The sequence below is a fragment of the Nematolebias whitei genome, chromosome 2 (assembly GCF_014905685.2).
Source record: "Nematolebias whitei isolate Nwh7 chromosome 2, NemWhi1, whole genome shotgun sequence".
NCBI classification, from domain to species: domain Eukaryota; kingdom Metazoa; phylum Chordata; class Actinopteri; order Cyprinodontiformes; family Rivulidae; genus Nematolebias; species Nematolebias whitei.
In genome coordinates this window covers 45,732,215-45,754,933 of record NC_056499.1, presented here as the reverse complement: position 1 = coordinate 45,754,933, position 22,719 = coordinate 45,732,215, and the positions used below count along the sequence as shown (strand labels likewise).

At 40.5% G+C, this 22,719-nt stretch overlaps 1 protein-coding gene across 1 annotated transcript in view; it reads left to right on the top strand.

The window, feature by feature from the left end:
- The window catches only part of LOC119427012 (C-myc promoter-binding protein), a 167,259-nt gene that overhangs the window by 124,292 nt on the left and 20,248 nt on the right, over positions 1-22,719 (top strand). The window contains exons 22-29 of the mRNA XM_037694588.1: positions 2,231-2,350; positions 2,592-2,741; positions 3,574-4,736; positions 6,783-7,020; positions 7,224-7,327; positions 13,754-13,929; positions 14,531-14,692; positions 20,853-21,033. Of these exons, the coding sequence (XP_037550516.1) occupies positions 2,231-2,350; positions 2,592-2,741; positions 3,574-4,736; positions 6,783-7,020; positions 7,224-7,327; positions 13,754-13,929; positions 14,531-14,692; positions 20,853-21,033 (2,294 nt within the window). The remainder of the gene's footprint in view (positions 1-2,230; positions 2,351-2,591; positions 2,742-3,573; positions 4,737-6,782; positions 7,021-7,223; positions 7,328-13,753; positions 13,930-14,530; positions 14,693-20,852; positions 21,034-22,719) is intronic.

The following is a 22,719-nucleotide window of genomic DNA, read 5'->3' as shown; positions in this document are numbered from 1 at the left end:
ATGAGAACCTTAGCATATTCATTTTTGCCACTCCCAGTTCTTTGTCCTGTCTTTTTGTCAATGTCACTGTCTCCAGACCATACAATACAGCTGGTCTCACCCCTATTTTATAAACTTTTCCTTTGACCTTTGCTGACACCTTTTTGTCACAAATCACTCCTGAAACTTTTCTCCATTTACTCCATCCTGCCTGGACTCTCTTTTTCACTTCTTTGCCACATTGCCCATTTTCCTGTACAGTGGACCCCAAGTACTTGAAGTCCTGCACCTTTGTGACCTCTGCTCCTTGTAGCCTCACTGTTCCACCGGCCTCCCTCTCATTCACACATGTACTCTGTCTTACTACGGCTGACTTTCATTCCTCTTCTTTCAAGTGCATACCTCCGCTTCTCCAAGTTCTCTTCCACCTGTTCCCTGCTCTCACCACAGATCACAATGTCATCTGCAAACATCATCATCCATGGGGATTCTTGCCTGATCTCATCTGTTAGTCGGTCCATCACCAGAGCAAACAAGAAGGGGCTCAGAGCTGATCCTTGATGCAATCCCACCTCCACCTTGAAGCTATCTGTCACTCCTACAGCACATCTCATCACTGTCCTGCTGTCCTCATACAAGTCCTGTACCAGTCTAACATACTTTTCTGCCACTTCAGATTTACTCATGCAATACCACACCTCCTCCCTCGACATTCTGTCATATGCTTTTTCTAAATCCACAAAGACACAATAGAGTTCTTTCTGACCCTCTGTTTACTTCTCCATCAGCATTCTCAAAGCAAAGATGGCATCTGTGGTGCTCTTTCTTGGCATGAAACCATACTGCTACTCACAGTCACCTATTATCTAAGTCTTGCTTCCGCAACTCTCTCTCCCAGATCTTCATTGTGTGACTCATCAACTTAATTCCCCTGTTGTTGCTACAACTCTGTACATCACCCTTGTTCTTACAAATGGGCACCAGCACACTTCTCCTTTCCTCAGGCATTTTGTCACCCTCAAATTTGCCATTGAATATTTGAGTCAAAAACCTCACTGCCATCTCTCCACGACATCTCTCCTTCCTTAGATATAGAACTTTACTAATTGACTTTTCTATGTATGTGAATGTTCTTGTAAAGTTCCCTGAGACTAATTTGTTGTGATTTGCTGCTACTGTATATAAATAAGCTGAATTGAATTGAATTGAATTGAATTGAATTGAATTGAATTGAATTGAAAGACATTTCCAAACATCCACTGGTATGTCCTCAGGTCTTACTGCCTTCCCTTTCTTCATTCTTGTCAGAGCTTTTTGGACTTCACCCTCACTAATCTTTCCCACTTCCTGGTCCAAAGTTTCTATGACCTCTACTCTTCTTTATCTTTCATTCTTTTCATGCATTAGCTCCTCAAAGTACTCCTTCCATCTTCCTGTCACACTCTCCTCACTTGTTAGAACATTACCATTCCTAACTTTAACAAGCCTAACCTGCTGCACATCCTTTCCAGCCTGATCCCTCTGTCTCACCAGTCGGTTCAAGTCCTTCTCGCCCTCTTTTTAGTGTTTAGCCCTACATATGACTCATCATATGTCTTCTGATTTGCCTTTGCTACCTCCTCTTTACTGTACATTGCATCTCCTTATATTCCTGTCTCCTCTCTTCAGTCCTCTCACTGTCATATTTCTTCTTGGCTAACCTCTTTCTTTGAACAAAGTCCTGCACTTCACTATTCCACCATCAGGTTTCCTTATCATCCATTCTCTGTCCAGATGACACACCAAGTACCTTCCTACTTGTCTCTCTAGTTACTGTTGCTGTAGTAACCCAGTCATTTGGAAGCTCTTTCTTACCACCCAGAGCCTTTAACATCTCCTCTCTGAATTTCTCACAACAACCTTCTTTTCTCAGCTTCCACCATTTGGTCTTCTTCTCTGATTTTACTCTTATTCTCTTCTTCTCAACAACAGTCATTCTACACACAACCATCCTTTGCTGTCTGTCCACACTCTCTCCTGCCACAACCTTACAGTCTCCAATCTCCCTCAGGTTTCCTCTTCTACACAGAATGTAGTTGACCTGTGTATTCCTTCCTCCACTCTTGTGAAAATGAAGGACTGTAAACAAATATGGAGAGAGTTTCACTGAGACTTTCTGTGTTGCGTTGTAAATCTTTGTGGTCCACTGTCATAAACTCCAGAACATGTTTGCATTTCATCTCTGTTGTGTTCTGTTTCTTCGGTTTTTCAGGAGATCAGTCAGATTTGGGTTATAACTCCCTGTCCAAAGAGGAGGTTCGGAGAGGTGAACCCACCCCGCAGGGCACAGCCCCCAACAAAGATGACAAGAAGGAGAGCGACTGCAGCTCCCGTCAGTAGGATGTCTGAACTAATTTTACCTGATCGTTTTCTTTAATCTCTTTAAGACTGAACTTGATTAGAAACACCTGATTTACAATTTATTCTAACATCAGGAGATGTTTTCTGTTAATCTTGTTCAGTGATCAATTTTTTTCTCTTTTTAGTTCTTATGAAAATCTAAGTATTGTCACAGTTTGAAGTTTTGACAATTTTTAAAAAGTCCAGGTTTAAATGAAAGTCTCTGTGTTCAGTGTCGGAGACAGAAAGTGCAAAGGGAAGTAAAGACTGCCTCCCTCAGTTGGACTCAGACATGAATTCCTCCTTCAAACCCCGAGAAATAGTTCGCAGCAGTTATCCATACGAAGATTCATCTTGCAAACCCAAGAGCTCTGCTAGCGCAGGTATTTTTAAACATTAAAGTTTAGCTAAGTTAATTAGCGAGGACACAGTTTATTATTGAACATATTTTTCAAAAACTAACTTTTTTATCACATTTAAACGATTTTAGCTTTGTTTCAGAGCACTGTTTATGTGTAAAAAAGTTAAATCTGGTCCTCTGGACATGTCCAGAGGACCAGATTTAACTTTTTTAGATTTTTCTACCTGGATTATTGACCATGCATCAGGACTGTTTATGTGAGTTTGATGAGCTAAACAGCAAACGATTATTTAGGACAAAGGACATTAGTTACATGTTTAGTAGGGATGCAGTGATATCAGTACTGGGTACAGGTCCAACGTGTTGGTGCACTCATAAATGACTGCAGAACCCATGTGGAGGCATTTGTAAATGAACAATGCTGAAAAAGTAAAGTGGAATGCCAAATATGCATGCATAAGTAATTTGGTTAAACATCTAAAACAACAACACTCTACTTAGTTCAAAGAGTTTACGGACAGCAGTGGGAGGCATTTTCTAGTTCTCGTATTGGTACTTTGTAACCTCAAGTATATTAATGTAAGTAATTGTACTGAGACTTGTCTTGATCCTTGCTCAATAATCCAGGTAGATAAATCTAACAAGGTTGAGTCAGGTCATCTGGTCAGAGGTCCTGATTTTCATTTAGACTTTGTTTGAAAAAGTACCAGTGCATCCCTAATGTTTAGTTTCATTCAATTTATGTCACACTGTTCTTGCAACAAAATTAATATGATGCACCAGTTTTTCCTTGGAGCATTTTTCCTCTCTCCTGTCAGGGATTTTTGTTAGTTGGTGTTTCTTTCTCTCTGCAGGCCATGTGGCAGGTCTCCTCTTCACCTCCTCTCTGGATGAGATCGGTGACATTCACTGCAACTCTTTGATCAAAAGACATAGGAGTGTTCTGGAGGAGGTGGTGGGCAGCACCGGCAGCAGCTCTGCTCTAGACCGGCAGTTTGTGAGGGGTCGTCGCTTGAGTGGGGACACTGCAGGCAGTGGAGGCATCACTGTCCTCGGTCTGGGGATGAGTCAGGCTGAAACTGACCCAGAAAAGATTGCAGGGCACTTGGGTGCAGATGCCAAAATTCTTTCTAGTGCTAATTACAGTAAAAGATCTCTTTCTCGAGGGCAGGGAGGGTATGAAGGACTTTCTGTCAAAGCTGGGGGTGCTTTTAGATATTGTGAGGAGGAAGAGGAAGGGCATGTTTCCAGTGATGAAGACAGGAGTCATACAGAGACCATTTTTGATTTTGAAGACATAGAAATAGACAAGCCTGTCGCAGAGATTAATTCATGCAGCAAAACTCACAAGAAACCCATCGAACGCAGTGCCAGCTATGGTGGAGTGAGTGCTGTAACGTCCAATAAAGCTATCAGGCGCACCGGAATTGAAACTGGCTACGACCCGCTTTCCCTTCTAGCAGCTGAAATGCAGGCTGGAAATCCAGGTTCTGATCAGTACATGGATGAAGATGAGGCCGGCACGCCAAAAGCTCGCAGGAACCTAGCCAGAGAGATTGAGGTCTACATGAACCACTTGGACACGCCGCTGAGCAGCCGCACACCCAGCTCTGACCTGACCTCAGACCCTGCCAGCCCACTCCTCCTCCACCCCTCCTCAGCCTCCGCCCCCCGCAGATCCAGCCTGCCCCACAGTTCCCCTTTCAGAATGGCCGAAGTGCCACGCTCCCGCACCTTCCATCAAACCTCACCTTCCCAGCCCATCACTCGTCAGCGTCTGATATCATCCCCTTCTTGTCAGAGCTCCAGCACCAGCCCCAGCCTCAGCCCCTTCCAGGAGGAGGTCGACAGCATCAGTCTGTCATCACCTTCACCCACCTCCTCCTTCGCCCTGGACAATCTGCTCACACCAACACTAGACGTCTTTAAGACCAGCATGTTTTCTGCTGGAAAGGGTGTGGCTGAGAAGGCAAGCCGCTGGTATTCACGTCTCGCTACGTACACCACACCTACCAAGGTACTGTTGTTACAGCTCTATTTGAAAGTAGAAACACATTTCTGGTTCAAATAATGCATTGGTCATTTCAGCCATGGTTCAGCTGTGTTTCTGTCAGCCAGAAATGAGTGCAAAAAAGAAAAGTATTTGAGAACACAGTTGTACTTTTGACAAAAACTACACCAATTCTAATTCTCTGGTCAAATTTCAAACATAAATATAATTTATTTACTATAAAACCTTTCATTCTACTGTAACACAAACATTATTTATAATACAGATTAGAGATGCACCGATCCACTTATTTAAACTTCCGATTCGAGCCCGATACCTACGTCTGAATATCGGCCGATACCGATCCAGTTCCGATATCATGATCATCATTGATTTTATATGAGGCTGTAATAATCTCCTCTCAAGTACAATTTGTACAAATATATACATGCATGTCCAAAAAGTCAATTTGAAGTAAGTTGTATTAATGTTGGATAAGTTTTAAAGTTAGAATTAAATTCTGCTAACACAAAACATGTTTTTTTATTCCTAGCTTTAAAGTGGATATTAAAGTTATTAATTTAAGTGATTGTTTAAAGTTATTTTATATTTTTTTTAAATAAGGGGCAGATATATTAGAAATCTTTTTTCTTCTTTCTGCACTCTTTTCATTCAATGTTTTCTTTTTGACGATTTATTTTTTTATTTTGTTTCTTTTAAATGAATGAATAAATTAATTAAATTAAATAAAATGTTAAATGTCTTCAAACACCTGCTAAGTTCATGGCATAAACCAACAGACATGTTCCTGTTTTTAGTATTTTACATAACTTTATAATGTAGCTGTTTTTGTTTTTAATATAATTTTCAAATCATATGTTTTTTATGATTGTCTACTGTTGTACTGATAAATATCTCCTGGAGGGTAAACTATATCTTGGCTGCAAGTATCAAGCTGAGAAATTCTTAGTTTTCTACAACTGATAGTGGTTGATCATTAATTATGAAGTTTAGCAACTTCTCTGTAAACATTTGAGCTCCGTGTCTTCAGCGATGTCTTCTTCTTGTTCAATACGAAGCAGGCAGCCTGATTTGGGGCAGCCCCGCTCAGTCTGTCCCTCTTCAGAGACGGGCAGACTGAGCGGGGCAGATTGGACGCGGCTGGCCGGGGTCGAGTTGCCTGTTTTGGGTTGAGCAAAGAGCAGCGCCCCGCTGAAGCCACGGAGCTCGAATGTCCATCGTAAAACTAACTTTATCACGGTTTAATGTGGCGCTATGGCTCTGCAGACATTGCTGTCTTGTTTTGTGGTGTTTAGTGTAAAATACTTCCACACAGCGGACATGTTTAGATGAAAACTTTGTTAGCTGTTAGCCACAGTGCTGCTAACTCAGTCCTCACGTTGTAGCTGGCTGCAAACTATGAACTGGATTTCCTGAATGTGAGGCGGGTCTTATTACTCTGGGCTCATGAGACACGTCTCCGTTCAGGAAATCCATTCCATAGTTTGAAGCCAACATGCAGCGCAACCACAGACATGCATGGATCGGAAATATCGGCAGGTGGATCGGAAAAATCCGATACGTAAATTATGCTGGTATCGGAGACCGATACTGGATCGGATCGACCCCATCCCTAATACAGATTAAATCCTTCTCCTGTATACGGAAGTGTTTTATAAAATGTTTACATACATTTAGCTAGTCACAACTCAATTTTTTTCATTTATTTATTTATGTTTATTCATTTTTATCAAGGTAAATTTAGGCAGAAACTTTCAAATTGTGTTTTTCTGTCGCTTTGCAGCATATAGTGTTGTCTTTTTGCATAATTTTTCTTTCCTCAAACCTGATGGATAAAAGCCTCCTAAAGAAAATCACAGAGACCTTGGTGGACTTTATTTCTTAAGATATGGCATCCTGTCATGTGAACACCTTTTTCTTCAGTAGCTCAATTTAAGTGTTCTGAAGTTGATTAGAATTCCAGTGGTGATGTTTTTATATATGTAATACTTTGTTGTATCAGTCAATATTGACTTGATTTTGCTTTAACTTTTGACTTTTCTGTCTGATCAGGACACTCATAGTGACCATCTGAGTGTGTCCTCCCTCACTGTTGGAGATCCAGACTGCTCCTTCCTGCTTGATGAAGCTGAATGTACAGAGTCAGAGTGTTCAGTAGTCTTTCCTAAAAAAAATGGCCTTGTTGGTCCCCCAGAGCCTCGCAGGAGCCCCAAACACAGCTCCATCCATAGCAGAGTGGACAGCCTCCCTGCAAGTTGCAGCCTTGGAAAACCCTCATCTCTTCTTCCTGGTAAACACAAATTCTCCTCAGTGGATGCTTTAAAAAATTTACCTTTTCAAACAGAATCAGAGAATCAGGGTAACTTTTACAAGTTAGTTTTAAAAAGATGTATTTATATATATATTTTTTTTAATAGCAGAAATATGACTGAAATCTGTCAGCAGTGAGATGATTTTCTTTTTTCTCCTGTCACATTGACTGGACGTCTGCAGGGAGTGCACTGTCTCCGCCTGGATTCCTGCTGCCAGACAAGTCAGATCTTGGTTCTTCTCACTACACCAGCAACACCAGCATCTTCAACAACTATGCCATGGAGGTAAAAACATGAACTCTTCGGACTAGAACTTTATAGTTTAATCAAAGACCTAAACTCTTGGTTCAAGATATGTTTCAAGGCAAACTGAGATTTGGAGTGATTTTGTTTTTTTGCTAAAGAAATGTCAAATATGTTTGGTTTTTCTCTTCCCAAAGTACCATATTTTTTTGCTGTATAAGTCACAGTTTTTTTGCATAAATTAGCATACCTGTGACTTATACAGCGAAGCGACATATTTGTTTTTTCCCATATTTATAACCCAATTTTTGGCTGAGTTCTGATGATTTCATTCAATCTGATATGGAAAATATTGAACACTACAATTTTCAGCCACTAGAGGGCCCTCGACTAATATGGCAAGCCAAGGGTCTCATTAATAGGTAAAAGTGGATATTAATGAGACACTTGGCTTGCTATACCAAGCCACCTTCGTCTCGCTCCGGAACTCCTGGAGCAAACGGAAAATCAGCTGCATTTCACCGCACTGCCCAGGCAAAATGCAGCTGATTTGACCGTTAAAGTGAATTTATTAAGGAAAAGTTAAACTGAGACACAGCCTTACTATAATGTTGAGCAAACAAATAATTGTTTTTAGGTGTTATCTTGTTAAATTTCAAAGAAATGAACAGAGAGTCGTCCCTCTGCTCGCTCCCGCTTCCGCAAATTGGTTTTTGAAATACAGCTGATTTGACCATCAAAGTGCATTTATTAAGGAAAGTTAAACTGAGACACATCTTTGCTATAATTTCGAGCAAACAAATAATTGTTTTTAAGTGTTAATCTTGTTAAATTCTTGTTAAAGTCCTCCCGTGTATGCTCCCACGGCCACCATTTGGCAGCCATTTGCTCTTTGGCACAACACTGGCCCACATTTCTGGGTTGTCAGCGGTGACGCATAATAGATACAACTTATACGGCGAAGCAACATATTTATGTTTTTCCCACTTTATTAGACATATTTGGACTGATGCGACTTATACGGCGGTGCGACGTGTACAGCGGCAAGTACGGTAAACGCTTTTTGCTGTTGTTGCAACTTTTATGGGGTTTAAGGTCTGAGTTATTTTAGGTTTTGTTAATGTATTTTTAACTTATTTTCTTATTGTGTTTCTCTCAAGATGAATTAGTTCAGAAATCTTTTTTGTTTTTATTTTCAGCACTTTATTTGATCCAGTTACAAAACTATTTCCTCTGCCTCTTTGAATTTTTTTTTCCTTTTTTGATGTGTAGGGGAACACCACCTCAGAAACGGAACACCACCTCAGAAACAGTTCACCTCAGCTTTAACAGAAACAGTTCACCTCATCTCAAACAAACATCATTCATGTGTTTTGTGTTTTGAACTGTTTAAAATAAGATGCATCTATTCCCTTGGGAACAAACAGACTTTATTTTACAGGTGTTCAACTCAGCTCACAAACTCCTTAGTTGACACTAATGTGAATGTATTTAAAAAAAACTGTCACTGTGTTAACCTCTGCCAATATGAACTCATTTCACATGAAACAAACAGATCGTTTTAATGAGTTTGGTTCAAACGACCTTGAAGTGAAACATCTGCCAAGACTTTAACTTTTATCAACAAAAAAAAGGAGTATTACTCCCAGGATGGGTTCCCATGCAGATTACACCATGAGAACCCTTTTGTTTCATGACATTTTCTTTCCAGGAGATGAACAGCGACACCTTTTGATGAACATTGCATGTTATTTCAAAATATGTCTTATCTGAATGTTTATTTATGAAAATGTGTGTTTTAAGTAATCTCTTTAATATAATCATGTTTTATTTTTCTCCTTTTAAAAGAAGGGTGACTTTTAAAGGCAGACCGAGAAAATGGACTGTGATTTTATAAAACATGACAAAGAGTTAGGACCACCCCCTCTTCTGAGGTGTGTACCAAAGTCAGTCTGTAACACACAGACAGTTAAGTTTCACTTCTACACCACTTCTACACTTCTTCACTTATGCTTCTACACAACTACTTCCATCACATCTTTTTCAAGCATTGAACTTCGAGCAAACTTTAGAGAAGAATCTTCCTCCTAGTGAGATGTCCTGGGAAGAAGAAAAACATATTTTCTGCAAACGTCTCAGGACGAGAGAACCTGACGAACCAGAACATCACACCGCAGAGTGGTAAATCCCAGTTGACTTCAGAGCCAGTGGCCGGACCTTCGTCCCTCAAACCGATGATAGGTGACCTTTGAGGAAAAATCCTCCTCTCAATCACCGGAGCATCTCAGGCCTTGCTGGTATCAATTTAAGCAGTTGTGGACATTCTGACAGCTCATTCTGGTGAGAGAGACCCTTCAACGCACTTTCTGGTGATCATACATCACAATAATATTGCTTGATATATACCACATCCTGATGCATGCTCAATAATCCAGGTAGAAAAATCCAAAAAAGTTCAATCTGGTCCTCTGCACATTCAAAAAACAAAACAAGCAAAAAAATGTAGAAACGTTTCGTCTCTCATTCAAAAGACTTCCTCAGTCTGAGGTGTTGTTTTCAGCTCAGTCTCTTAAATAGCACCTTCCCAGAGTGGATCAACCAGTTTTGCTGCTGACAACCAAAACCAGCTGATCACATGCTCAAGAAGGACCATCAGCCTAACAATGGATCATTAGCACACTGATGGCTGTTTACTATTCACAGAGGGCTGAGTGATACTAGCAATCATAGCATTGTAAGAGGGGGACAGTTGAACCCGGAGGCCTCCACCCCTGTTTAACGATGGACGATTTCTTTTCACAAAGATGGCCTCCTTTACTCCTCTCTCAAACCATCGTTCCTCTCTGTCCAGGATGTGAACATCTTCATCCCTGAAAGAGTGACCGCTGGCCTGGAGATGAGTGTAGACCACAGAGTCCTGGCCTGATGATGTTGATCTTCTGTGCTGGTCCATCCTTTTGGCCAGTGGCTGTTTAGTTTCCCCGATGTAAGACTGATCACAGCCCTCCTGACACTGAACAGCATACACAACATTACTCTGTTTGTGCCGGGGGACTGGATCTTTGGGATGAACCAGTCTTTGCCGTAATGTATTTTGGGGGTTTAAAAGCCACTGGGACGTTATGTTTAGAAAATAAACGTCTCAGTTTCTCTGATACTCCCTCAACATATGGAATGACCACTGGTCTGGGTCTGGGTTCCTCCTTTTCACCTGTTGGCTGACTGGAGTCCTGTTTGGGTTTCTTCTCTGCTTTCAGGAAGGCCCAGTTAGGATATCCACATTGCTCTAGAGCCTGTTTTGTGTAGGATTTCTCCTTCTGCCTGGCTCCTGAGTTAGTGAAGACACTGTCTCCTCTGTGGTACAGAGTCCTGATGACTCCTAACTTGTGCTCCAAAGGGTGATGGGAGTCAAACTGCAAATACTGGTCTGTGTGGGTGGGTTTGCGGTACACGTCGATTTGCAAATGTCCTCTATCAGAGACTGAGACCTCACAGTCCAAGAAAGCCAACCTGCTATTTTTTACATCTTCTCATGTGAACTTGATGTATTTCTCCACCGAGTTGATGTGATCAGTAAAATGTTGGACTTCTGAGATTTAATTTTAACCCAGGTGTCGTCAACATACCTGAACCAATGACTTGGTGGTGTCCCTGAAAAGGACGTCAAGGCTCTCTTTTCTACCTCCTCCAGGTACAGGTTGGCAACAATAGGAGAAACTGGAGACCCCATAGCACACCCAAAATTATAGGCAGAAACATGGGTGGGGAAACATGCTCGATGGGAAAATGAAGGCATCCAAACTAAACAACTTCTTCAACAGATCTAACAAACCCATCCAACCCCTCATCCCCCCCACCCTCACTGCAGCTTCTTCACAAAACAGTTGAATCGTGTCATCTGGACAGTTTCTTTTTTGAAAGAAATGTTTTGTCTTTCATCCAAAGGACTTCACCTGGGTGACTGAGTGTACTTTTTCTACCTCTCCTTCCCTCAAGACACCTCCCGTCGTCATCATCATCATCCTCCTCCACCCCCACCCCCACCTTACACATTCTCCTCCTTACATCACAGCAGAGCAAGTCAGAGAACAGCTGAGAAAGCTTCACCTTAGGAAAGCAGCGGGCCTGGGCAAGGTGCGTCCCCAACTACTAAAAACCTGCGCTGCTGAACTGGGAGAACCACAACAACAAATCTTCAACCATAGCCTGCAGATGGGGAGAGTGCCCACCCTCTGGAAGACATCCTGCATTGCTCTGGTTCCTAAGAAGAACTGGTCCAGTTAGCTGAATGACTTCCAACCTGTGGCACTCACTTCACACCTGATGAAGTCATTGGAGTGGCTCTTCCTCAGCCTCCTCAGACGCCAGACGCAACATGCTCTGGACAGTCTGCAGTTTGCATAGCGGGCAGGTGTTGGTGTGGAGGATACCATCCTTCACCTGCTACATTGAGCCCACTTGCATCTAGGTAAAGGAAGTGGCACAGCACAAATTCTTTTCTTGGACTTCTCCAGTACCTTCAGTAGTTTCCAAAGTATCCAAGAAGGACCTGACTGGACAAACTGATCAGGCGGGCCAGCTCTGTGGTCGGCATGAAGCTGGACTCTGTGGTGATGGTGGAAGAGAAGAGAACTCTGGGCAAACTTCTGTACCCTATGGAAAATGGCAGTCTCCCTCTGCACATTGTCGTCAGCACCCAGAGGAGTCTGTTCACTGACAGACTGGTCCTTCCCAAGTGCAGGACTAACAGACGGAAGAACTCTGTTGTCCCACATGCCATCAGAACTCCTCACTGAGGGGAAGGAGGGGTAACAGGAGGATGGGAAGGACCAACAGCACCACCACCACCTTAAAATAGCTAGTAACTGGTTATATAGTATTATTTACTGTTAAATCTGTATATATGTGTGTACACTAGTCCCTCGATACTTCGGGGTTCGACTTTCATGGACTCACTCTTTTGTGGGTTTTCAAAATGATTGTCCATGACACATGACTGGCTGATTGATGGAAGGCGACCAACCAGAGCAATGTGCTGAGGGGCACAGCAGAGCAGAGACGCACAACAGGTCGGTGCACAACCAGTTGTTTAGAGCCACTGCTCCTTCGCATTGAAAGGAGTCAGTTTAGGTAGTTCAGGTATCTCATTAGGATCCTTTTGGATGCCTTCGTGTACAGGGTTACTGAGCACATCCCGCTGGCAGAGGTGGGCAACATATATTTTCCAAAGGGCCACATCAAGATGCTTAAAGCAATCAAAGGGCCACATAAAGAATTTGATTTATTTTATTGTTTTTTTATGACAGATTATCTAGAAGACCTTTTTCAAGCCTTTTCTTGTTGTAGCATAGTTTGCATGCTTTATAAAAACCAATGTCCTTTACAGGTATAAGACATATTGTTTAAACTGGCTCTTGTGACATATTATGCATGTTAGCTAAACATGTTATACATGTTAGCTTAACATGTATAACATGTTAGTGGAAATATGCAATTCAAACGTATATATTTGTGTTTCTAAGTCTTTAAGGTTCACTTTAGTTCTTGAAACACAATTACCTAAAAATGTTTTTAAAAAAGTCAAGACGTTTAATTTAAAATTTCTCAAGTCTCATTGATAAATTTCTATTTTTTAAATTTTATTTTACTTTGTATTTTTTTTTTACTAAGGATATTGGGGGTCTGATACAGATTGTCCTAGGGCTGCTTTTGGCCCTTGGGCCTTAACTTGCCCACATCTGAGTAAGAGATTATGGGGCAGACCCAGAACTCTCTGGAGGAATATGTGTATATTCTCTGGCATGGAAATGCCGCGGGGTACATTATGTGGAGCTGGAAAGTGATGCTGGGGAGAGGGATGTCTGGGTTTCTCCCCTGGATTTGTTACCTCCCCAACCCGTCTATGGATAAGCAGTAGAAGATTGAGATGGAACAAATTAAACATGGTGGTGGTCCAAAATGGTATTTGGGCCCAACCCTGGACCCCTTGTTGGAATTTTGGATCAGGACTCTCATTCATTCAAATCAGATGTGTCAAAGCAGATAAACACCTCAAATGTATGTTTCTACTTGAAATAACTCAAATCTCCACTGCTAAGAGGAACATCTAAACTTTGTTTTATATGTTCTCTCACACCTGATTTGAATGAACAGGTAATTAACACGCTTCTACAGAATTTGAGGACATAATAAAAAGCAAGGAAACGGGCAGGATAGTGACCCTCAAGGACCAAGATTGGGCAACAAGATCCTATTTGTTGAAACCACTTTTCACCTCGCATGTTTTTTTTATTCATATAGGTTTAACTTTTCTCAAGAAATATTTTTGATAGAAATACTTTAAATACCTGAAAAGATAAACATTGTAACAATAAGAGTAAAATGGTGGAAAACATTGGTTATTTTTAATAATCTATTCAGTAAATAAATCATAGTTAAGGGCTCCTTTGATGTGTTTTCACTCCCCAGCTGCTGATCTCCAGCTGCTCTCGGTGTAAAACATGTGACTGTCTGGTGTACGATGAGGAGATCATGGCTGGCTGGAAGGCTGATGACTCCAACCTGAACACCACCTGCCCCTTCTGTGGGAACCCTTTCCTGCCCTTCCTCAACGTGGAGATCCGGGACATGCGAGGAACTGGAAGGTACATGACGATACTTTTAACACCAAACAAACAGAAGACATTTATAAATGTATCTGTCCTATTGTGTCTACTGTTGGCCTTGTTAGGAGCAAGCATGATTTTATTGCTGCAAAATTTTCAGCACATCTAAAAAAAAAACTACATTTTTGCTAAATGAGAAAATAATGTAGAATAACAAAAAAAAATAAAAATGTTGGTTATATTTGTAATTGTGGTCAAATTGACAGATTTCTAATGCACATTCAAAATGTAGAAACGTCCAGAAACATGTTTATAGGTTCACCTGTGGTACCACTAGGGCATTAGTTAAGATACTGTAAATCATTTCAGACTCATTACTTTGACCTTCCTGAAAATTAATACCTGAAACTTTTGGATGTAGTTTAAGTTTAATTAAATTTTTTTCAAACATGGTAACTGGGGCCCTGTGTACGTAATTTCGTTCCACCACGTGGGGTGCGAATGACAAATAAAGAACCTTGAATCCTTCGTAGGAACAAAACAAAACAAAAAAGTCTTACCAATGACCAAAAATAATAAATGACGATTACAGAAACATGTAAATGTCAGAAAGTGTTTAATATAAAACCATTCTTCACAGGCTTTTCTTGAAGGGCAGCCCATCGGTGGATGAAACGATGACGTCATCGTACTCCACCTCAACAGGTTTGGACACGGGGACATCTACTTTGTCCACGCCGTGTCCCCCCACAGCTGTGTTCCCTCCCTCCTCTTTAACAGCTGCACAGGACTGCTCTGGAAGGTACTCACACAGTTTTTGTTTATTCATTTATCAGCCCTAAAATTATTACTACCTTACTTCCTTTAACTTATAACAAAAGAGAAGAACAAAAGTCCTTAGTGGTAACCTATAATTATTAAAGATAAAGAATTTCAAACACTAACATCAGATTTATTGAGGTTGCAGCTGGTATAAGAACAACGTTAACGTAGTTCATTTAAAAACTAAACTAAACCTTCATGATAAATTCACCTCCTGGTTGACTGAGGCTGCGTGAGCTGCAACTCCAAAATAAATACCTGAAGCAGAAACGATGTGCCCAGGGAGTAAAAACACACAACTCTCAGCTGTTGTCTTGAATTTGTTTATGCTGCGTTGTAGGGACTGTAAGAACCAGATGTTTTGTTTGTTTTTATAATGTGTAAAATTAGGGGTTGAATAGACTAGTCGACTAGTCAATTCTAGAACGTTTCACGAGTTCTTTAATTTGGCGTCGACTAGTCACAGTCAGTCACGTGATCAGCTGGGCCGCTGGCTACAGAGCTGAGTCTTCCAAGCAGATGGAAGTTGAGGAGCAGGCAAAGTCTTCCCAAACAGGTAGAAATTCATCAACAGTGTGGAAGTATTTCACTAAAGATTATGTTCTTTTTACGTTCTTTTTATTTAATTCCTGGTGGAATCCACCACTGCCCGCACCGCTGTTCTTAGTTTCATTTTATTTAATTCACTAAATAAAATAAAAACGGGTGTGCTCCACCAGCAAATCTACCACCGCGCACCCCACCATGTGTGTTGCTGTACACGCCGCCGGTGTGCATTACACACCACCGCCGGTGGATAGTTTTTATTTTTATTTTATTTAATCCACTAAATGAAATAAAAACAGGGATGCGCACCACGGGAAATTCCACCGTGCATCACTCCCGCTGTGCACCGCACACCACCACCACCGTTGGAGAATCCACAACCACTGCGGTGGTTTATTTTATTTAGTGAATGAAATAAAATAAAACTAACTTTTGCAGCTTAATAATTTTGGTTTTCCTGTTACTTATTTTCAGTATCATATATGGTAGGAGTATATGCTCCCAATATGATTATTATTTTTTTAATAATAAATAACTATTTTTTTGCGTCTTCAGTTCCTATGACATTATCGACTAGTCAACGTCGACTCGACCATTATGTTAATGTCGTCTTTAAAAAATATGTAGTCATTCAACCCCTATGTAAAATGCAGCTTGTTTGTGTTGCATCAGTTTTTCTCAAATCACATGAATATTCAGAATCTGTGATTCAGAAAATCTAATGTAACATTTTTGTCACTTGGTTTCTGTCCTCAAAACAATCCTCTGCAGACTTCCCTAAATTTATATTTACAAAGTACACCGAAACAGACAATTCTTTTATGTTTGGATTGGTTTGTTCTTTATTTGTCCCCCGTCATAGAGAGGGGAAATAGAAATATTTCCATCTGTCCATCCATCCACACTGTGAGTGTGATAAATTGAAAAATAAGTGAGGTACCAGCTTCTAGCTTGGTGTGTGACTGCACCGGTAAACTGGGTTGCCATATCAATTTTCCAAGATGGCTGCCACCATATGTGTTTGTTTGTTTTTTTAATGGCCATCTTGATCATTTGAACATATGCTTTCTTGTTTTTATATTGCTTAAGTATAGTATAGTTTCCACAAATGATTGGGGTGGCCAAAGATTAATCTATGGGGGCCAAGGCCAAAATTTGCTACCCCTGGCTCCTCATTGCACCTGGTGGTGGATAAAGTTGCTCCCTCCACTCACCAAGATCTATTACTCTGCGTTGCCTTGAACAAGAATAAAAAGTAACAAAGTCCATGCTCAATAATCCAGGTATACTATCCATCATTTCTCAGTCAGGTCATCTGGACAGTTTCTTCTTTCTTTTTGTGCTGAAACATTTCGCCTTCGATCCAGAAGGCTTCATTAGTCAAGGAAACACACAACAAAACTGATTTTCCCCCCAACAGCTTACTCCAAAGTTTTCAAACAGTTTGACATGACTGTCAACAAGGAAGAGGGCCGGCAATGGAGGAGGGGGCGTACCAAAGAGACCAACTTAGCACCAACAAAACTGGTTTGTTCCACTTTGGAGTAAGCTGTTGTGGGAAGAATCAGTTTTGTTGTGTGTTTCCTTGACTGATGAAGCCTTCCGGATCGAAGGCGAAACGTTTCAACACAAAAAAAAAAAGAAACTGTCCAGATGACCTGACTGAAAAATGTTGGAAGAATAAAAAGTGTACCTCTGTTCTTCTCCACAGTGCAACTCCTATCAACTTGAATATTTTGAACCAAAAACATTTAGGTTTACCTGAATTCCAGACCAGAAAAACACTCTCATCTTGAAATCTACAAACATTCACTATTCAAATCCCTCAGCGACGGGAGACATTGATGTACAGCTTGTTAAACTGTCCTTTTAGGGGTTAACAAAAGCATTTACTAATACTGTACACTAATATAAACACTTACCTTTTTCACCGTCACGGCGCAGGTTGGATATTTCCGGCTTGAAGCGCGTTTGGGGTCTTTCCACTGTTCCTGTGACCGGCTCGCCTCGCTAAATTCTGGCCCGGCTTCTCAAGGGTTCCGAGCGAGCCGCGCCGTGACGTCAGAAACACTGTCGGTCACTGATTGGTCGGGGGGAGGAGTCTGTGGAGTCTTTCCAAACAACCCGATCCGCCATTTTTTTCTCTACCGCTTGCCATTAGCGATAACACGAGGAGCGTATCTTTTAGTATTTTGAATTTATACAACAACAATAATATCAAAGCCGTGGTCAAATGCAGAAGTGCAGGTGTTGTTGTGCTTGGTGGCCGACGAAAAAAGTCAAAGCGAGCTAGATGGAGGATTGGAGGGTGGTTTGGACACGACTACTGCTCTACTTGAACCATTTATAGAAGATGGTGAGTGTTTTCTAACTTTAAACATATTTTAAATTACTCATCCCATCGGTTCTGAACATATTTTTAACTAACAAAAGAGGCTGACGCCATAATAGTACAACATCGGTGCTACGATGCTAAGCTAATTTGCATAAACGCTAACTGTCCTCCGGTCCCGTTTCTCACTGTATTTTATCCAGAACATATTTCAGCGCGTGAAGGTTCATCTCTAAACTCCACATTAAACCCTCCAAGCCTCCAGGCTCCTGCTCCTGCTCCATCAGAGGAGTCTACACCTGACAGGTCTCCATCACAGCCCAGCTGCACCTCACAGACAACGCTGCAGCTTCTGTGCTCGGTAAGATGCAACATGTTTCACATCACTTTATTTGTGCCGATAAGGACTTGATTTATTTTATTTTTAAAGTAAAAAAATAAAATGTTGAATAAATACTGAATTGGGATGAAATTATGTACTTTGTACACAGGGTCCCAGTTACAGACAACAAAATGTAAAATAAAAACAGTAATAAGATCTAAGATATGAATTAAGAAAAATATCAACTAAAAAACATTTACTAATAAAACACTAAGCACTAATAGCAGTAAACAATCAAAACAATACGTCAAACAGCAACATGAACTTGAGTTTGTGCAGCCTTATGAATATATAACACTGTGAAGAATCACATCATGTTGCTGCTGATCAGTTTCATGTTGCTGCTGATCAGTTTCATGTTGCTGCTGATAAGTTTCATGTTGCTGCTGATCTGTTTCATGTTGCTGCTGATCTGTTTCATGTTGCTGCTGATCTGTTTCATGTTGCTGTGTTCATTCGTGCTCATCTGTTCACACAGACTCATGTCCGTGCTGCTGTTCTGCGTATTGTGTTTAATGTTTTTATGCTATTAGAGCTTATCATATTTTTAGTTGATGTTTTTATTAGTTCATATCTTAGATCTTATTACTGTTTTTCTTTTATATTTTATTGTTGGATGTAACTGGGACCCTGTGAACATAATTTTGATCCACCACATGGACCACATGAGGTGCGAATGACAAAGAATATCTGCATCTGTATAATACTTTCTGATTCATATATCCATTATTATCATTTTCATTATTTTTAAATCAATTTATTTTTCATTTTCTTATTTGATCAGTTTATTATTATTAATATATCTATTATAGCTGTTAGCAGCACCTTTCTTTGTTTCATGCATTTATTCAAAAACAGTATGTAGCTTGAATTAACCACCTGTTTCTTCTTTCTAGTGAAGAGAAAGAGAAAAGAGTCCAGTAAAGAAAAGTCTTATTTCATCACTGAATGAACATGAAGAACTGAAGCGGACACAGCAGGAACAACACTTGTGTCTTCTTCTGGATGAAGCCCGTGAGACAAGGGACAGACACAATCATTAGTTGGACGCAGTAGTTTTTATTTTTGTACATTTTTCACTTCTTACTTTTCATATTAAACATTTTTTTTTAAGTGGTGTCCTTTAACATTAAATTTCCTAAACAAATTTTACAATGTTAAGTTCATATAGTGTTTGTTTAAATTCATACTGGAAGTTGAGAAGAATTTCCAATTGCATTTGATCTTTAATGAATCCTAAGAAAAGATTACCAGAATCTGCTCAACTGTTATTATGTTATAATTTTTTGGTTCTAGGATGAAGTGACACAAAAACAGTAAAAAATTCATAAAGGACAGTTATCAGTTATTGGCCATACAACTGTGGCCCGAGAGATTCAGCTGAAAGTCCTGGTGCACCTTTTATTTGAACCTGCAGAGATTTGAACAGCTGATCTGAAGCAAACAGGCAGGAGTTCACCTGAACTGACCACTCCTGCTGTTTGATGGTCTCCTCCTTCGCCACCTGTCCATCCATCCATCCATCCATCCATCCATCCTCTTCTGCTTCAGGGTTGTGGGAGCAGCATCTTCACCAGGGAGGCACAGACATGAACATCCACCTCTTCAACTCTTCTAGGACCACATGGTGTTCACAAACCAACTGAATATTTATTAATTAATATCCTGATGCTGCTCAATAATCCAGGTAGAAAAATCTAAAAAGTTAAGTCTGGTCCTCTGGACATTCACAAAACAAACAATACAGTTTATAATAAATAAACTAAATGTTTTTTGTTAGTTTTGTTTTTTGAATGTCCAGAGGACCAGACTTAACTTTTTTAGATTAATAAGTAATAAATTTATGTTTTAATTTAATGAAAGACAAATCTTTAAAATTCAAGGACAAAATTTAATCTAATTGTTTTCAAGTCTGTATCTTATTGTAAAAGCAGTTTCAAAGATTACAGCACAGTGTGAAGTTTTGCAATTTTAACATGAACCTTGTGCATATCTGTAAATAATAAAAGTGAAGATATTTTTAATACATCTTTATTGTAAAAATCTATACTAAAATGAAAAACACATGGGTTTAAAGCAGCAGGGAAGGCAGTAAGGTAGGATTATGAATCAGGTCTAAAGTTACAGCTCATGAGGTACTCCATTAGAGCATGACATCTCTTCCACAACATCGCGTGACAAAACCTTCAGGGTGTTCTTCTTCTAATACGTTTAGTGGTGGCTAGTAAGTAGCTTAAGGGAGCACTACCACCACCAGGTGGTAAGACGAGTTGGATTCTAGTCCCCGCCTACAGAGCTGGTCCAGAAATGTACATGGAAACACAACAGACCCGAACCGATCTGAACCAACCCGAACTGATCTGATCCGCTCTGTGACGGTGGAAAAGGGGCATTAGTAACATAACGTAGCCACGTCGTACAGTGGGCTGTTAGAACAGTGTTACAGCAGGTCTGCTGATGTTTTTGTAAAATTTAGACATTTAAACTATACATTATTATTTTTAAACTAATTTGTCTTTTGAGTCACATTTGTATGGTTTCTTTATTACAGATCTTTTAATAAACTTATTTATGCAATATGGGAGAACAAAAAAATGCATACAGTGAATTGTACCTTCTCAGAGCTCTGATACAAAATAAATACTGAAACTTTTAACTATTAAACGTCATAAAATATTTTTGGTATCTGTCTTAAATGGTTGAGTCATGAGCAGCATGTTCATGCTGTTCACTAATGTTTGCACACAGTATACTTTATTTTATACATAGCTGAAGATACATAAATGCACAGTATGTTTTATATAATTTTTAAATCTGTGCTGAAATGGATGTAATAAAACTGACTTTAGTTTTTTGGCCAACCTTCCTGTGTCAATGCAGGGCTCAGCCTATCAAAGCTCAAGGTATCAACATCCCCTTAGAGCGACAGCAGGGGGCACTGTTCTCCAGAGCAGCGATGACCCGCAGTGTCAGCGCCTTCAGTCCTCTGGAGGAAACATCTGGATTCAGCCGCTGCCTGCCAACATCAGGCAGCCTACCCAGCTGTCTGAACGAAGCCACGGTTTGTATCAGAACACACACTGTAGAAACTTTAGCGTCACATGTGAAGTGGTATAAGAGGGGCAAGTATTGGTATTAAAAGGGCCAGTGCCACATATGCACAGATGATCCAGGGTCAATTCACCTCACAAGGCACACAGAGCATGTGGAGGGGCATTAAGTGTATAACAGATTATAAAGGCAGAAGTGAACAGTGCCTTAGAGACCCATCACTGCCTGATGCCCCCAACAAGTTCTACGCACACTTTGAAGACTCGAACAGACCACCCAGCACCAGACTCACCTCACCACTGAAGAAGTCTTTTGGATGAACGACGAAACGTTTCTACAGTTTTTATATGTTTGTTTGTTTTTGTTTTTGTTTTTGAATGTCCAAAGGACCTGACTTAACTTTTTTTATATTTTTCTACGTGGATTATTGAGCATGCATCAGGATACACTGGAAGAAGAGTTTCTCAGCATGATCTCAGCTGAAGTAAGGAGTACCTTCAGGAGGATTAATCCTCACAAAGCAACCGGCCCAGACAACATCCCCAGGAAGGTGCTGAAAGACTGTTCCGATCAGCTCTGCAAGGTGCTGGCCGAGATCTTTAGCTCCTCGCTTACGCTGACAACAGTTCCCACCTGCCTGAAGACCACCACCATCATCCCAGTCCCAAAGAGCTCTACAGTGTCTAGACTGAATGACTACCGGCCAGTGGCCCTCACCCCTATAGTTGCTAAATGCTTTGAAAAACTGGTCATGACCCACATCAAAACAACCATCAACATCAACGAGGACCCTCACCAGTATGCATACCATGAAAATCGATCAACATAGGACACCATCTCCTCTGTGGTCCACACTGCTCTCACCCACCTGGAGCAGAAGGAGTCCTACTGTACGTCCGTATGCTGTTTGTGGACTTCACATCTGTCTTCAGCACCATGGTCCCCCAGACCCTGATGATGGGGCTGGACGATATGGCCAAAACTTTTATCACGATATAGTTCTTAATTTCGGTCGATAACGATATAATTCGATATCGATATAAACAATGTAAAAACATTGGAAAAATTGTAAAAACTTTTCAAATAAATTAATGTTCACCTTTTATTTGTATTTAGCCTTCAAAGAAATCTGAAATCACCGTCAAATAAACATGAAACACTCAACTTTGTCAATATTAATAGTTTTAACTTTAAACAACAACAGAACATAACCCATGCAGCAAACAGAAGTTTGCTGGATGGGTTTATCTTTTGATGCAGCTGGGGTTGTTGTTTTAGGGGCATGTTGGCTCAAACTTTTATTGTGCTTCATCTTCGCTTCATCTTCTGACTCTCAGCATATTCTATCAAGTGTTACAAGTTAGATGTGTTCCCACCGCTAGTTGGAACAACTCTCCATCACATTTTACAGCACACTGACTGAAACCTGCAGTTTATCAGATTTTAGAAAGCCAAACCACTTCCACACCACCAAATTAGTCTTTCCTCTTTTATCAGTTATGTCCTCTGCTCTCTCTTGGCTTGTGAAAGCTTGTTCAGTCACATTCTGATGGTCATGGACACTCATTTTGAAGCAAAAACTTACAGCGCGTTGGAGATTAGCCTAGCCTGCTATGGCTAACGCCTTCTGGACTCGAGCTCTGCGTAATATCTACGTCACCACGCACTTATGTAGTTGTGTTGGACTTTTTTCTGT